Source organism: Electrophorus electricus, chromosome 20, assembly GCF_013358815.1.
Source record: "Electrophorus electricus isolate fEleEle1 chromosome 20, fEleEle1.pri, whole genome shotgun sequence".
Lineage (NCBI taxonomy): Eukaryota > Metazoa > Chordata > Actinopteri > Gymnotiformes > Gymnotidae > Electrophorus > Electrophorus electricus.
Window position 1 is genome coordinate 13,295,838 of NC_049554.1, and position 17,500 is coordinate 13,313,337.

General features: G+C 50.2%; 1 protein-coding gene across 3 annotated transcripts in view; it reads left to right on the forward strand.

Annotated features, from left to right (window-relative positions):
• Nucleotides 1-17,500, forward strand: part of ephb2b (eph receptor B2b) — a 124,184-nt gene that overhangs the window by 45,950 nt on the left and 60,734 nt on the right. For all 3 annotated transcript variants that reach the window (XM_027024339.2, XM_027024347.2, XM_027024355.2), the window contains exons 2-3: nucleotides 7,215-7,294; nucleotides 14,543-15,227. In XM_027024339.2, coding sequence (XP_026880140.2) covers nucleotides 7,215-7,294; nucleotides 14,543-15,227 — 765 coding nt within the window. The remainder of the gene's footprint in view (nucleotides 1-7,214; nucleotides 7,295-14,542; nucleotides 15,228-17,500) is intronic.

A 17,500-nucleotide genomic window follows, 5' to 3' on the forward strand; every position in this document is an offset into this window, starting at 1 on the left:
GGCGAAGGTGATCCGCACACGGCTCGTACTGGGCGTTTTCCAGACGGATCTCACCGCACAGACGTTTAGCTCAATCCAGTGAATCCAATTGGTGAAAATTCTGCGCTGCGCGGTAGTGAACCCGGCCATTGGAGCGTGTGAGTGAGAATTCTCCCGCCTCCCGCAAGCATTCGGTCAGTCCTGGAGAATATAGGCCACCCTACATATGGCCTTTAAATTTATGTTCATCATTAAACTGACACTTTTTTCCCCATGCTATTTAGAGCAAAATTTATCATCTTTTCACAGTAATGACTTTGAAATATGGCCTCCACTCGAAAGCAAAACACATTCATACCAATGTTCATATCACCACTGCAGCTTAACGACTGTCGCCCACTGCCGTTAACAGAAATAACATTCCTCATACGTGCAAAGAAAACCAGAGTTCGGAATGACTGGCACCCTGCAGTGGGATTCGGTAATCCGGCCGTGGATTTGGAGAATAAGTTACTATGTGCTCCAAAATTGTAATCTGTCGGAAAAGCAATCTGTCTGTCAGCATGGGCCCGGACTCGGTCCACATTTCCCTGTGTTGTCGGACGCAGGCAATCTTCCGAAGCCGGGCCGTTCCACAGGAGGGAGCCTGAGCGAGGCCTGCAATTACCATTTTGTGGTCCCCTTGTGAGTCCCATTCAGGGTAAATAATTAAGCTTTTCACAGAAAAAACACGGAGCCATTAAAAGTACCATTAAAGAGGCGCTTGGGGTTGAAGCTGGGGACTGGCCTTGAGACAAACATAAATTAGAGAGCGTTCAAGGATGTCTCACTTGTCAGTACACTGTGTGTGTGTGTGTGTGTGAGGGGCTTGGGTGTGCGAGAGAACTAAAAACAGTGTGTGCTCGTTGCTTTTTCTGTTCCTCTCTTTTCCTCTTCTCTCCTATTTTACCTCCAGTACATTCAGCTGCTTTGAATGATGTGCTAGTCAACCTTGTAAAGGGTTGACGGCTGACGATGGTGCAGCGTGCGAGCAGACTCTGAGAACAGGGAGCTAAGTCAACCTGTCAGCACCCACCAGTGCTCCACTGGCTGCGGTCGTGTGATCTACAGACTGTTCTTCAGAAGCACACTCCTGACCCACTGGAGAAGACCCCCACCTCCCCTCTGCACCAACGCATCACTCCACTCCCACACACTCCTACATCACTGTCATCATTCCCCCCCAAACCTGGCCTTTTCTGCTTAGCAGTAACCCCAGAGTCCTCATAAATCTCTCCGGTAGACTGCGAGCCCTCAACAGACACATGTAAGGCCCAATGCATACTGATTGGGTGTTTGACTTCTCGGAGCAGAAGGGGGGGGATTTGGGTCCGCGCCACCCTATCGGCTAAGCCTCCCTCTCCGAGCCCAATCCCACTGCCCCCTCTCCCTCGCAGGCATACGGACTCAATTACCATACACAGCCGCTCTATAGCATGGTGGACATAGGCATTCAAGCTAATAGACCCCAGTTGTGCTGAAAGACGTTGGGGACCTCCAGGGGCACGTGTGCTGTCTCACCCTTCCTCCCCACCGCGGGACTGCGGGCCTTCACTCTGACTTATGACAGGACAACGCAGTTGTCATGTAAACACGAATCGTCACTACCAGGGGGTTTCCCATGGGGTCCTCATGTTACAGCAGGTCCTGACGAGCGTTCCTCTCGGTGAGTCAGAAAACCTCTGCTGTGGCACGCTAAAAGCAGCCTGTGACCGCTCATATGAAGTTGCCCTGTTGCTGTTTGAGCAAGAGCGAACGGTGGGCCTGTGAGAGCAACAGAGAGGGGCTTTCATGTGGGACAGAGCACTGGTGGTGGTAGTGGTGGTAACCGTGGTGATAGTGGTGGTGGTAGTGGTGGTAACAGTTGTAACCGTGGTGGTAGTGGTGGTAACCGTGGTGATAGTGGTGGTGGTAGTGGTGGTAACAGTTGTAACCGTGGTGGTAGTGGTGGTAACCATGGTGATAGTGGTGGTGGTAGCGGTGGTAACAGTAGTGGTAGTGGTGGTAACCGTGGTGATAGTGCTGGTGGTAGTGGTGGTAACAGTTGTAACCGTGGTGGTAGTGGTGGTAACCGTGGTGATAGTGGTGGTGGTAGTGGTGGTAACAGTTGTAACCGTGGTGGTAGTGGTGGTAACCGTGGTGATAGTGGTGGTGGTAGTGGTGGTAACAGTTGTAACCGTGCTGGTAGTGGTGGTAACCATGGTGATAGTGGTGGTGGTAGCGGTGGTAACGGTAGTGGTAGTGGTGGTAACCGTGGTGATAGTGGTGGTGGTAGTGGTGGTAACAGTTGTAACCGTGCTGGTAGTGGTGGTAACCATGGTGATAGTGGTGGTGGTAGCGGTGGTAACGGTAGTGGTAGTGGTGGTAACTGTGGTGATAGTGCTGGTGGTAGTGGTGGTAACAGTAGTTAAGGTACTTGACTTGTAATCAGAAGGTTGCTGGTTCAAGTTGCCACGGTTGTGCCCCTGAGCAAGACCCTTAACCCGCAACTGCTCAAGTTGCGCTCAGTCATAATTGTGAGTCGCCTTGGATAAAAAGCGTCAGCTAAATGCCATAAATTAGATGGCAGTGGTGGTAGAGGTGGTCACGGCACTCATTTGAATGGCAGCACACACCCTCTTCCCATCCTGCCTTAATTCGGCTGTGGGCCATTCTGTGAGGCACTTGCTCTTATCTGACCTCCACCCTGACATGTCAATGCTCTGCTTCCATCTTCAAACATTTACCTGGCAGCCTGGGTAAGAGTCCCCTCACAGCGAAACCCTGAATCCTGTTCCTGGGTTACTTTATTAACTGGAGTCCATCTGAAGGCCTGAGAGCACCTCTGTAGCTACAAATGAAAAGTGAGTTCTAAGCATATTGGGCTCAAAATCAATCAGTGACCATGTGATTAAAGTGTAGCACATTTTGAGGTAATTCGGTTAGAAGATAACTTCTTATATATGTTTCTTCTATATATTAGTCACAACAGTTTGGAAGTAAGGAGATCAGAAGTAAGTCAGCTGAACAAATGAACATAACGGTCAATAAAATATTCATTGCGGACTCTTCTGGCCGAGAACGTTGCACTTTTTATGTACAAAAACAAAGCAGTTGCTTAACTTGTATGCTCTGGGTCCTTGTCACACCACAAGCTGAAACAGCGTCCTGTGAGTTTTCAGGCATCCGATTGGCTCTGAGTAGGTAGTATGCTACTGTTCCCCCACACATGCACCTTTTTGCATCATACCAGCACAGGTTCATCTTAAGAGAGTTCCACGAGACTTTATCCTGGCAATCTACAGGCATTTTATGAAGTTACAAGCACAGTTGAACCCTTTTTTATCTGATCTTGATGTACCAAATACTTTGACTATGTTTTTGATCAATTTGATGTGATTTCTCAGTCTCATAATGGCCTCCTGTACTGGTACAGTACCGAGACAACAGCAGTGGTCTGCAGAAGCACGCAGAAGTACCTGCCGTTATATCTATAGCGAGCTTGAGGTGTTTAGTTAGCTCAGATGCGCATTAAGCCAGTAATCACATCACACACAGCCAGTCAGGAGTACAAATGTGCAGCTCTCTGTACCACAATGTGTTAAACCACCATATGGACTTGTGTAACTTTCACCATTATCCAGTGGAATTGTTCCATTTTGAATCAAATATTTGTACAGAGCTAAAAAGTGCATCAAAAATTGTGTTTCCAATTACTTACTGACTTGAGGGACATTATGCATCTTATGAGTGTGTGTGTGTGTGTGTGTGTGTGTGTGTGTGTGTGTGTGTGTGTATGTGTGTGTGTGTGTGTGTATGTGTATGTGTGTGTGTGTGTGTATGTGTGTGTGTGTGTGTGTGTGTGTGTGTGTATGTGTGTGTGTGTGTGTGTGTGTGTGTGTGTGTGTGTGTGTGTGTGTGTGTGTGTGTGTGTATGTGTATGTGTGTGTGTGTGTGTGTGTGTGTGTGTGAAAGGGACTTCCTGCTGTGTGTGGAATTCCTTGGTTTTCAGCCCCAGTACTGATCTCCCCCAAATAAACAGTCCTCCTGCTAATGAGCAGTAAGCTCTCACAAATAATCTTTGGTGGCCATTGGAAACGTGGGCGATAAACAGGTGCCTCTATTTTTTGGGGGGGGGAGTGTGGCTGACCAGCCAGTCTCCCCTGCAGTAATCCTCAGCCTGAAAGGATCCTGTTTCCTATTAATTAATGTGGGCCAGTGTGCAGGGCCTCCTTTGTTTAAGGCCTTGGGACGAACAGCTGGCCTTTCTAACTGTCACTGGAAATGCCGTGGCTCCCGACAGCTCAGCCGAGAGCAGGGCGCGCTTCCACGAACGCGCCGGCCGCCCTTTTGGGCCAGGCCCTTTCCTCGACACCTCCATCACACCAGAGATATTTGCAGCCTGCCTGAAAAATCCGGCGTGACTTTTACTAGGTGTTGCGGAAAGAGCTCAGAGCTTTCCGGGCCTTTGAGCGCAGCTCACAGAGTGGAATATTCAGATCTTCCGTTGCTTCCAGGACGCTTCCCCGCTTGAGCCGATCCATTCTCCCGTGCCTCGTGAAGGCAGTGATACATCCGTGTCGGGCTTTGTGGTAACCTGGTCTGGCTCAGAGGCCTCGGGTGCAATGTGTCATCACCTCTACACACTGCCAAGCGTTAGCTCCCTACCTTGATGCAGATTTCTCTCTATCTCTTTCTCGCATTCTCTCGCTCTGTCTCGTCGGCAGAGCTCCGGGCCAGGCTGCGGCAGTCACGCACAGATGATTGCGTGCAGGCCGCCACCAAGATCTGGGACCCCGTGTCCCGCATCTACTCCTCTGGGCCGTAGGGTGTCGTGGAACCCCCGGGCCCGGCCCGGCCACGGCAGACCCAGCCAGGGTACAGGAGCATTCTCCTACTACCTGTAACTGAAGCAGTGCTGATTCAGACTGGGTGCATGAGAGGAGAGGCATTTCCTGTGCATCAGCGCTGGCGCGTTTCAGGCCCAGGACCGCAAATGGGGCATCATTTTGTTATTTTCTCTAACTTTCCTACTTTCGCCGACTTTGCTAACATCTGCATTCGGAAACGCATTCTTTGCAGTTTACAGTTCACCGCATGCCCTTAGACCCTGGCGAAGGGCCTCGCGATGCCTCGGTGTGCCTCGCCCACAGTCGCCGTTATCATTACCACATATAATTATCCTTTCACAAAGCTACCGAAGGCACAACCCGCTTTGTGTGGCTTTATCAGTGGCAGTGCTGGCAATGTTGTACAAGCCTAATCGTAAGATCGGAGGTTCGTGATGAACGAACTGAATGTTCACTTGTACAGCCCAGTTCAGCCCTGGAATGCAACGAGCCCCAAAAATAATCTGTTTACATGGAGAACTGGTTAATTGGGAACTTTGGTTTTCCCCAGAGAACAGCCAGAGGAAATCAGAGGTCACGATTGTGCCAAAATGGCACACGTCCAGCTAGAACTGAGCGGGGAGGGATTCCAGTGCAGAGCTTCTGTGCACAGAGGGTCCATCTAAATGACAGCTAGCTCTGAAGCTCATCTGAAACTTTCCAGCACCCCGGTCCACGATTAACGAAAACGGGGCAAATGGGTAAATGTTTCCAATAGCTAAGACTCGTAAAACCACTAATTACGTCAGCTTCAAGTTAGGGCTACAAAAAATGTGTTTTATACTCGAGGGCTTGTAACAGGGAAATCAGAACAGCTGTCTTAATCTGTGATTAAAGGCCCTTTCTTCATTTTTTTTCTATCAAATGCCGTCATGTGTCTTCTTGTGAAGTCTGTCAACTTGGCTTTGCTCTAATTAGCAAAGGAATTTAATTAAGACGTGATCGCGGATCAATCATGTCAGAGTTTTTTGCGAGACGGACGCGAATGGCACACGCCCACCTGCCAGCTCCTGAGGACTCCATGTCGAACCAGAGTAAGTGTTACCTTTGACCCCAATTACTGGCGCTATACTATTACACCGGTTAATCCGGAGCCGAGAGGGTGGCCGCCCTCTGAAGGCTGCGCTTTCCGGACCGAGTGGCGGTGCCTCTCTGATGGAGTGGCGGAAGCGTGTCGTGGTGATGGTGGGGGATGATGGCTACCGGGGCCACTGGGGAAAACAGGCTCAGGTTATCGGCGTGAGCTGATTTCCGCCGAGACCGGCGACCCATTCCCTTCCACGTGGATTATCATTCCACCCCACCCCCCTACCCCAAGCGGGTGACATGTGAGGCCCGATCCTCGGCGCACGTGACGCGCACACACAAAAGGGGGCTTGTGCGCATACCCTGCGGCGGCATGAGCCCGTGCGTCTCTAGGTTTGCGAAAACATACGCAGACTTCGCCTGGAATGGTTTGAAAGGGATCTGTGGTTCACGTGGAAGTCACTGGTCCATGTCGATACATTTCCACTGTTACAACATACATAATTCTCCCTGCTTATGCAGAAGATCCTAAACACAGAGTGCATGAATTCACTTGCAGTGCACATTATGCGCTTGCATGTCATTCTCATCTCGGAATCGCATACCAGAGCCTAAATTGTTATCTTTGCAAATAACCTAAAAGTCTGCAAAGACATATTGAGGGCAAAGACAGGGGCTGATTAGTGATTCCCCATGTCAATCTGGGAGTAAGACTTTATTGGAAGCATCCCTGGTGGCTTAACGCTGTCCTTCTCCCGTCCCACATCCCGTACCACACGCCCCTTCCCGAGAGGATGCCGTAGAGCAAGCGCTCGTCTCCGCCTGATCCCGGCTGAATGGTTTAGTGGGAAAGTGGAAGCTGATATTTCCCTCTTCCCCGCACTTTTTTCCAGCATTCCTGCTTTGGACAGTTGGAATAACAAAGCCGATCCAATGCTGGCACTCGTCTGATGTGTTGATAATGTTTTATGCAGCAGTCTGTTCTGTTGTATCTGAAGCACCGTACATGACTAAGATGTTATTCTGGAGAAAATGATGAAATGCTCATATGCCATATTTTATTACATTTCAACATAAGTTCGCCAGAGGATGAGAAAGATTAGCATCTACATTTCACATTTATAGCCGTGTTCTTTCAACCTCGGCTACTCAAACTGTAAACGCTGATTCCAAGATTACGAAGTCCCTAAAACATGGCGCGAAACGACTCGTCTCACTTTGACGGTGTTTAAAGTGCTGAAACATCACGTTTAGCCATGTTTACTCGACTGTGACCTCGAGTCTTTTCTCTCGACCCCACAGAAACGTTAATGGACTCCACAACGGCCACAGCAGAACTGGGCTGGACCGTGTTTCCTGCGTCGGGATCCAGTGACAACAGTGTAAGTGTCATTGCTTTTCTGAAATGCCAAATAGGTGTTTAACGTAGCGACTACAGACGAGGTAAGCCGGCGGACGTTTTTGCCGAACTGCACTCCCACACTGACGTCCTGACTCTGCGCTCACGTGAGGCCCGGACATGTTCCCGCCTCTTGGGCCCTCTGCGCCACATTTGGACACGCTGGCTTTCCGAACAGCATACCAGAACGCGAGTTCTACCTGGGCGGAAAGCCACACGCCAGCCCAGAATCTTGACCCGCTGGGTCTGAAAACAGAAAAATATGCCGTTGAAGTAATTTGCTTGTATATTTCAGAAACAAAACACTTATTTTATTCAATTATTTATGCTTCTGCGGCCTGTTTTGGGGGTGGCTGTTTTAAATTACGCCGCGCCGTGTGTCTGCATACAGTCAGGACATGGAGAGGGGGGAAAAAATAAAGAAAAAGAGAAAACAATAATGGAAAGATTTTGGACAGGCTAGCAGTGCAACTTCAAAGTTTTTCAAACCCAATTTTGCTCACCCTCGTCACGTCAGATCAGAGGCTGCAGGGCCTCGTCCTCGGTGTGATCGGCGAGAGAGAACAAAACGCGCACCGTACCAAACCTGCGGTTCTGGATCCAATCGCAGAGATGAGATTCGCATTCCTCTTATCCTCCAGCGAGGCGCGCGCAATTGCACGTGCTTTGCGTCATCTCTTTTATCATGTGTGTAAAAAAAATGTTTTTTTAAATGAAAATGTTTGAAAGAAAGAGTGACACAAGTCAGTTTAATTTGAACAAATGACTCAAAGCCCAAGGACTTCACAGAGAACGCCTGGTTAGAAAAAAATCGCCTTAAATCACTCACTGAACTGCGACCCAGTGTTTCTTTTCATAAACTTGTATACCTAACATGCGTTAACTGCTCGAGGAACGTCCGTCCTGATTCACAGAGAGGGGAATTCAACTTTAAAGGACACTGTTGAACGGTCCAAGTCAGAGGCTGAGCTGTTTTATAGCTGATATAATATTGCATTTAAGAAAAAACCCAGAAGTACCCTCTTCTCAGCGTAGTGAGATGATGTACGAGTGCGAGGCATCTGTACAGCCTGGATTGTTTTGGGAAAAGGCAGCATTCTGCCCTAGTGCAGAACAGGTGGGCAAGACTCCCAGAGACCTTAGTGAGTGAATTGCGCCCCGTGCAGAGTCCCAAGGGCCAGACTACAAGATCAATAGCAGTCAAAATATGGAGTGCTCCGTCAACGGTCGGCTTTCATAACGCTGAGTAGCTTTGTTAAATAAACTCGAACCTATCCCGCGGTGTGCACGGAGAAAATTTCCAGATGTGAGAGCCGTTCGGTCGGTCATTCATCCCTGCGCTTTGTTACTGGGCCCTTTTTCACTCTGGAGTTGTGAATTCTTGCACCCCCGTGAGTGCGGGCGGCGCCGTTATGTGACGCGCTTGTGCTGATGGCTGTAACACCATAATTCTTCGGTAGAGGAAGTTATTATTACTGAACGTTTATCACCACCCGCTGTGAGCAGGTTTTATTTCTTGTTTAGCTTTTATGCGCTCCACAGCTAGCCGAGCAGTAGCCTGCGCAGCGGCGCCGAATCGCACGCTCGCGCGCCGGAACGGCAGACGAAGGTCCCACGACGTCAGCCTGTGCCTTCCGCGCGAGAGACTCGGACCTCCCTCTGTTGAACGTGAATGCCCGGTCACGTGCGAAGTTATTTCTCTCCACGCGCAAACAAGAAAAAGCTAAAATGCGCAGACCCACAGCACGCACGCGTGCGCACCGGAGAGGAGCGGCCCGTCCTGCTGAGCCTAAGCGTGCTGCTCGTCCGGGCCCGTGTCAGCAAACACTTTGTGTTCCCGCGCCCGGGCCGTGTTTGAAGAAGGGACAGCTCTGATAAAGAACGTCACACCGCAAGCATTTTTATTCACCGGAGGTCTGTGGAGCTCCGACGTCAGGGAGATGTGAGAGAAGGCCCCCGGAGCCCCGTCCGCAAGGCAGCATTTGCTTGAATCGTAACTGCTGCGTTGTGCGCATTTCCTGTTAGTATTGCGAGCGAAATCATTTAGATGAGAGAATTCACACAAACGCTGTGTTTGCTAACACCTGCTTCTTGTTAGTGACAGCAGTGTAGGTTTTTTATGCTTGTACAATTAATGGAACTCATTTTAAAAAATGAAAAAGGAATTAATAACCCACACATCATAATGAATTGTTTCAGCATATTATCACTGTCCTTCTCATTAATGCTCATTTAAATGGAAGCTAATGGATTTGGAAAATAAACATGAATATGCAGGAACCAGATGACTGGGACTCTTGAAACGGCCCTGTTGGGATACCCAATGCTGGCTAACACAAAGCCTTTTCCAAAGATTGCGCGGTTTCTCTGCCTAATTCCAGGCAGCACGGTGCTGCATATAGCTGACAACACGCTTTCTGTATTAGTGGTCAGCATGAGCAGAGCTACAAAGAGTTGTAAAGAAACAGATGGCTCACGTCTGGTTATAATATATCACCAAACACAGTGTACAGCCTCCTCTAAAGAGGGAATGGGTTTAGGGTGTATTCCGTGGACGTCATTTCAAAACCCAAATGACCATTAGTTCTGTTTCCCTGTCAATTAGAGCTGGTCTTTAAAAGTGCATTTTACAATTTTCGGGCCTCCTCATCAAAGACACAAAGTCTCTGTGGTCATAATGCGATGTAAAGATTGAAGCATCAAGTCCAGTTTGGCAACGTGAGGCCTGTTGTCTGTGACGTATTCAAAGGGGATACACAAACCTGATCCACATGGATATTGCAAAGGAAAGGGTTAAAGACCAATAGGAAGCTTATTTGTCCAACGTCACATGTTACGCATTACCAGTAGATGGAAGAAATATCAGAGTTGAGTACTAAAGACAGTTCAGTTAGTGGGGCTCGCTCTGTCTCTCTCTCCCTCACTCTCTTTCCACCCTGCTTGTGGTGAGAAGCACAAGAGTACATGGGGACGTGGACTTGCACCACTGTGTAATTTAACCCAGGGCCCGGGTGTCATTTGTCCCACACGTCCCCCCTCAGGACAGACGTCTCTAGTGACAGGTTTCCCACAATTGAAATGGAGCATCTTAGCCTCCGGTATGTTTCCCTCTCGCCTCCCTGTGAATGATGTTTTTATACCCAGTTCCGCAACAGATTCCCTCCTACAAGGCTTCTTTTGCCATTTTCATTCTCTATGCGTTTCATTGACGAAATACACGGTGGCTGGTCTTAGGTGCTTCCTGACGGTGGCTGTCATGGAGGTTCATTAGCAAGGTTGCTGCAGTCGCTAAAAATACAAGACTCGTGTTACGGTACAGCAGTTTGTTTTGCAGGAAAAAAAGGTGCTTGCTGATAACTTCTTAGCGCCCGGAAGCTAGCCCCCAGTACCCCCAGAGCAGGCCATTACGCATGGCTGTACAGAGAAGCTAGCCCCCAGTGAGCCCAGAGCAGTCTGTTATACATGGCTGTACAGAGAAGCTAGCCCCCAGTGACCCCAGAACAGAGCAGTCTGTTAAAATCAGCTGTACAGAGAAGCTAGCCCCCAGTGCCCCTAGTACCCCCAGAGCGGTCCGTTATGCTCGGCTGTACAGAGAAGCTAGCCCCTGGTGCCCCTAGAGCAGTCTGTTACACATGGCTATACATATTACAGCCAGAGAGGGAATGTCAGAGAAGCAAACAGATGAAAGTTCAGCTGAACTTTTTCCCTCCTAGGGTGTCAAGAGAGTTATTGAATCTAAAGTTAAATCCTGAGAACATTACCGCTCAACATCTGAAGAAATGTTCCCTGGAACAAGTCACCGAGACATGCAAGAATGCTTCTGTCTCCCCCACTTATTTGCGCTGTCTAGCGAGTTTCGGTTTCAGTGTGCCAAAAACAAGGCCACATGTGTCTTTAATGACATGGCCAATGTATGCGTGATGCAGGACACTCATAAGCCACGGCTTAGACGCACTCCACAAGAGCAGGATGGCGTTACGATCGCCTTGGCCTGCACTGGCAGGGCAAGGCAAGTTGGGTTTTTTATTGCGTGTTTCATAGAAAAAGTTCATTCAAAGCACTTTACATCAGCACAGTACGGTATTGGCTTTGGTGACGAAATGAACTTCACTTCGATATTTGGTCACTGTGACAAGACGGCAGATACGTGGCTGTGGTGTCCAGAGAGCCCAGGTCTGGGTTCCCGCCTGGCGCCCAGGCCAGGTGCCCCAGCGCAGAGTGCACTGAACTTCTGGCAGAGTGAGCTCGGAGCGCTTGCTGTTTGGGTGCCCAGCCTTAGGACTATAGAGAGGGTGCCAGAATTAAGGACGCTCCTCTTCCTACACAGGCCTTTATGCTGGGATCCCGGCCCTGAAGAGAGACCTCTGCAGAGAGCAGCTTGGCCCCTGCATGCTTGTCCTGTCTTGGGTTGTGCTTCCAGTTCTGTCCCCCAGAGAAAGGCGGCCTACCCGCAGATTCCCAGAACAAAGCTCCTCGGAGCACGGCCATTCTTTGGAAACAATGCTCACAGGACTGGCTGATCGAGTAGCGAGAACCTGACATCTAATCAGGAGTCTCAGAATTTCCCAGTTCGGCGGGCTTCGCGCACGTCTTCTTCATCGTCACTGTCAAAAAAAAACCAACAAAAAACGCCCGGTACTTTTAATGCGCAACTTGACACGAAAGAATGCCGTCTGGCAGCAACGAACTCGTCAGACTGAAAGAGGGCGTCGAAATAATTGGACGGATTGCGAAACCTCCGTCCCCTTAGAGCTACACACCCCACCGTCCTCACATCTTAAAAGACACGACCACCTTCAGCTGCACACCCCCGGGGCCGGGAGGAGGGGAGGGGCCTGAGAAAATGAAGACGTTTCATTCCATTTCACACTCGGCGCTTGATCGCTGGGGCCTTATTATGGCCCATTTGGTTCCGTCTGCTGGCTGTGATGAAAGAGCGGCAGCACAGCCATGGCAGGACAAAAAAAGAGGCTCTCCTTCACAACGCGGCCATGCAAAACCAGTTCCAACCCTCACCTCCTTCCCATCATGCATGGCAACTCGCTGACCCATCTCTCATTAGCAACCACTTTTGCTTTTTTATTTTTATTTCTTATTTAAACTTTGAATCCCTTTCCATTTCCCTCTGATTTGGTCGGTCGAAGGACGCTGCGCCGTTCCGTTGTTTAACTGGCCTGCAGCCAGGCCTCACTAGAAGAACGCTCTGATTTTGAAGGGAGGGGGCGGAGTCAACGGCTGCCTGTGACCCCAGACACATTCGCTGATTTGTAAGACCCAGACCATAAGGCAGACCGTAAATTCTCTACGGCAAGCCTGCGGGGGGAATGAGCCCTATCAAAGCAAGCTAAATGCTCCATCATTAATCCTTTGTTTTAAATCCCACCTCCCGAGCCCTGGGAAAGCTGTAATTTCTAGTTTTTTAATGCAGCACCCACCAGAAGTTACAATAATGACCAGATTCCTAAATGCTGCGCATTGCATTGTTCAGGCGTTCATGACCCAATATGTACTCAGAATAATTTTGTTCTGTCTGCAGAGAATAATTGGGACATAACAGCAAGGAACAAAAGGGTAGTGGAGGAAGACTGCTCTAATTAGTCCGAGCGTGTTTGATGGAATGGGGGGTTTTGAGCATGAGGCTTGACTTACTCCCCGAATCCCGTCAAAACTCTGTCAAAATCATCGTTAAGCGCCGACTAATTTGGGAAATTATGTCAGCTGTGAAGTGAAGAGTGAGAAGGCCCGGAGGGGTGGGGGGTGGGGTCCGCGGGTGAGAGCCGGGTGAGGTCTGGGATGGGGGGGGGGTCTCTAAGGACGTAACGTGGAGAGGGCTTTAAAGGGGAAGATAAGGGCTTTCCTCTCTGGACACGTTCATAATTCCCACTCCCCCCACGGCTGGAAGCCTGGTTGTTTGGGACTGGGGGCCCCTGGCTTCAGCTGGGTGGGAAACCACAAAGCAGGCATCTGGAGCCACTCAGGGCCAAGCAGTGAAGTCCCTGGTGCATGTAGCCTTACTGCTGCAGTGCATGCAGTATATGGTTGTAAACCTAATAAGATGTCGGTCTCGCTCTCCACAAATGGTCATCAATGTAATTTGATTATCTAGGTCTGCGAATTTCAAAGGGATGAAATTTTGCATGTTAGCATTGTCAAGAGTTAGCTGTCAGAGTTAGCCATTAGAGTTAGCCATTAGTAAGCCATTAGAGCTAACTGTTAGAGTTAGCTATTAGAGTTAACTATTAGAGTTAGCTATTAGGGTTAACTATTAGAGATAGCTATTAGGTTAACTATTCGAGTTAGCAATTAGGGTTATCTGTTAGAGTTACTTTCTGTTTAGACCTGCTGCTGACATTCTCCAAATCACGTAAGCAAACATGCTAACATGCAAGGCGTTCCAGTTTAACTTCTGGGTCAGCAAAAGTCACTTCTCACAGATGTTATTTGTTACAGTACTATCTTAGTCTAAACACACGATCTAAATACTTAAAACGTGTGTAGTACTCATCAATGAGTCATCACTGAGGTCAAGTTAGGATAACAGTGTTATTCCTAGAATCCCCCCCACCCAAGTAATCTCCACTTCCTTCCCGCTTACCTTCCACGATGTATAAAAGGATCGCGTGCCGACGCTCTGTTCCAGGGCCAGAGGACGGACTGAAGCCAGCTCAGCAAAAAGTTGCCGCCTGCGTCAATGCTGGAGTTTATCACCTGCTCTCCTGTACCGAGCGATCCGCATTAATAATGCATCCTTTAGCGCAGTGTGAGACAAATAAACACAGGCCAGCCTGGCTGAGCACGGCCAAGCGAGGTCTCCTTGGATCGTTGTCCACTGCCGGCCCCTTTCCTCGTTTAGTGCCAGAGCCTTTTGGCAGGGCAGCGAGAGGCTCTTCTCCTCATCCTAAACTAGCCCCCTGCTCCCTCCAGCCTCTGCCCTGTAATCCAGCCTCTCGCTGTGGCGAGAGCTCAGGAAAAGGCCGGTCTCCTCAGCCAGCGTCCCCCGAGACCTCAGGCGGGCACGAGAGAGCACGCCGCAAGATGTTCTCCGATGTCCTGTGGCTTCGAGGCCTGACTTAACGAATTAAAAATCATTTGCGAGTGTGAGCACCAACGGCAGCGTCTGCTAAGACGCGAGAGGGGGCGCGAGACGCAAAGGCGAACAGTTATGTGTGTGTGTGTATGTGTGTGTGTGTGTGTGTGTGTGAGCTAACGCACCCTGTGCTCTCTCTTGCAGTGGGAGGAGGTGAGCGGCTATGATGAGCACATGAACACCATCCGCACCTATCAGGTGTGCAACGTCTTCGACAGCAACCAGAACAACTGGGTGCGCACCAAGTACATCCGCCGGCGCGGCGCCCAGCGCATCCACGTGGAGATGAAGTTCTCCGTGCGCGACTGCAGCAGCATCCCACGCGTGCCAGGCTCCTGCAAGGAGACCTTCAACCTCTACTACTATGAGTCGGACGCCGACACGGCCACCAAGCAGATGCCGCCGTGGATGGAGAACCCGTGGATCAAGGTGGACACCATCGCGGCCGACGAGAGCTTCTCGCAGGTGGACCTGGGCGGCCGCGTGATGAAGATCAACACGGAGGTGCGCAGCTTCGGCCCGGTGTCGCGTGGCGGCTTCTACCTGGCCTTCCAGGACTATGGCGGCTGCATGTCGCTCATCGCCGTGCGTGTCTTCTACCGCAAGTGCCCCCGCATCATCATCAACGGGGCCTCGTTCCAGGAGACGCTCTCCGGAGCGGAGAGTACTTCGCTGGTGGCGGCCAGGGGCGTGTGCGTCCCCAACGCCGAGGAGGTGGACGTGCCCATCAAGCTCTACTGCAACGGCGACGGCGAGTGGATGGTGCCCATCGGCCGCTGCAAGTGCAAAGCTGGCCATGAACTGGTGGAGAACAGCACCGTGTGCAGAGGTGAGCCTGTGACGCCACCCCGCTCGGCTCGTAGTGCGTTATGGGACGTGAGCACTGCATGAAAGCGGCATTAAATTGCCTTTAACGGTATTGATTCATTTCTGTGGCTCCCCGTACGCAGTTTAAAGGCCCGGTACTAAAAGTCTTAAATGTTGTTTTCTTTTTCTGTTAGAAATAGCAGAAACATAAAGCACAAACAGACTTATTCCCTTGTTATAACTGCTGCCTCTTCAAATTTTCTAATAAATTATGTTTAATTTTTTTGGATGACAAGCAAAGCACAACAATCAGGCAAGATTCTACGTTATTTTGCAGGTTCACTCTGATTATTAAGGAATGGGTGTTCGTGTGGTTTGCTGTCTGACTAACACATGACCAAAAGATTCAGTGCCCCTGAGCGGAGCCTCTGTGTGTGTGTAGCACTATTTCAGGCTTATTTATGGGAATACAGTGTGTAACAAGCACAATGCCACTGGGCTTGGCAGTGTTGCCGTTTTGTTGTACGATGGGCCTGGGCCTGGGCCTGGGCCTCCCCCCCCCTCTCTCTCTCTCTGCGGATCGAGCGTTCCTTCCTAGAGACGGCTCCTCCCCTAACACCCCCCTCTCACCTGTGATTCAGTCTGTTCTGCCGCAGGGGCTCACAGCTCGCCCAAAACCACCGGCCCTGTTCCCACGGCAACGCCAGCCTGCAGACGGGCTCCACGCTGACACAGACGACACAATAAAACGCCCACCTGTGTTACAATTCCCCCCTTCTCAATCCACACATACATACACACACACACACACACACACACACAGGCAGACTTATTGTATCTGCCTCGTAAGCCAGGCTGTAATTACCACACCGGCTCCCTGGCTAGCCCAGGCTGAACGCTGATAATAGCCACGTAGCCCTCGATCTGGTGGGCCGGCGCTCCAAACGTACGCATTCAATGACAGTTAATGAGGACGGTCACAATCCCCCCTCAGGAGCACATGCCAATAAAGGCAGAGCCCAGGCCTGATCTAGTCCAAATTGAAAAGCCGACATAATTACACACATTTGGTTGTTTTTGACCTACATGTAATTTACTGGGTGCCTCAGATTTTAATATCCCCCGGGGTCTCTGGCACACCGTGCATCTTTTTTGTGCAACCGGATTGAAAAACTATTAAAAAGATAGCAATTAATGGAAGGGCTGACGGATCAGTCAGTGCAGGCTGAGGAAGGGCGAGATCTTGATTTCAGTCCTGCGTGGGTGGCTGGGCAGTTCTGTGGTCCCTCAGTGCCATAGAGTTTGTTTTCCCAACCAAGGAGATATTAGATTCTCCTGAACCCTGGTCATGTAAAAGTGGCTCGGAGCAGAAGCAAATCGGTTTGGCTTCTCCCATTTTTTAAGATAACATCAGCGTGCATTCTGGTCCAAGAGCCACTTCCCTGCCCCGAGCTACTCCGTAAACCCCCGTATCAGCCCCATTCCACATGATCCATCAACCCCACCACCTCCTCTGCTGTGTCAGGGCTGCTCGGTGAGCAGATGTTGAGACAGGCTATCGTCTCCCCGGGTCGGCAGGCACACACTCTGTCGTCTCCCTCCGGATGGTTCTGTCCTCACCGATCACGCCCTCACGCCGAAAGGCCTACTTGACGGGCCGGGGGGAGGGTTGCCGGGTGCGTGATGTATTGCCCAGGTCGTCCATGGTGGCACGCAGTGAAAACACACCGCGGGGTGAATATAATCTGGACATTCAATACTAGCCGTGCAGCTACATGGAAAAATTAAGTGAAGCAATATAAAAGCATTAAACAAGAGGCCACAGCGCTGGTGGTTCCCTCCTTTACATCTGTGAGCTGTTCCGATAGAGGTCGGCTGTCAGTTCATCTCACTATTTGTCTTTCTGGCAGCGGAAAGCTGATAGCGCTATGGGAGACGGTGTCGGAACCATATCTGTGGTCAGTGTCTTTTAACAGCCAGCGGTCAGGGCAAACGGATTGATTTATGAGAGGGTGCTTTCTCACTGTCGGGTGCTGGGCTGCGATGAATTGATCTACGAAACACGCCGGCCCCCCGGACGCGGCTGTATCTCCTTACGCCGCTGGATTACGGGGGGCCACGGAGCAGTTGTTGGACCGGAGGATGAAAGAGGCATCTTGCGGCCCCGTTAATAAGACCACAGACGCTTTGTTCAAGCGGGTCTCCGTGACAAAGTGTATAATTACGCATGCATCAATTAAGTCCTTGGCAGGGCCGCTCGACAAATAATTACACTTCGACGAGAAATCTGTCAAA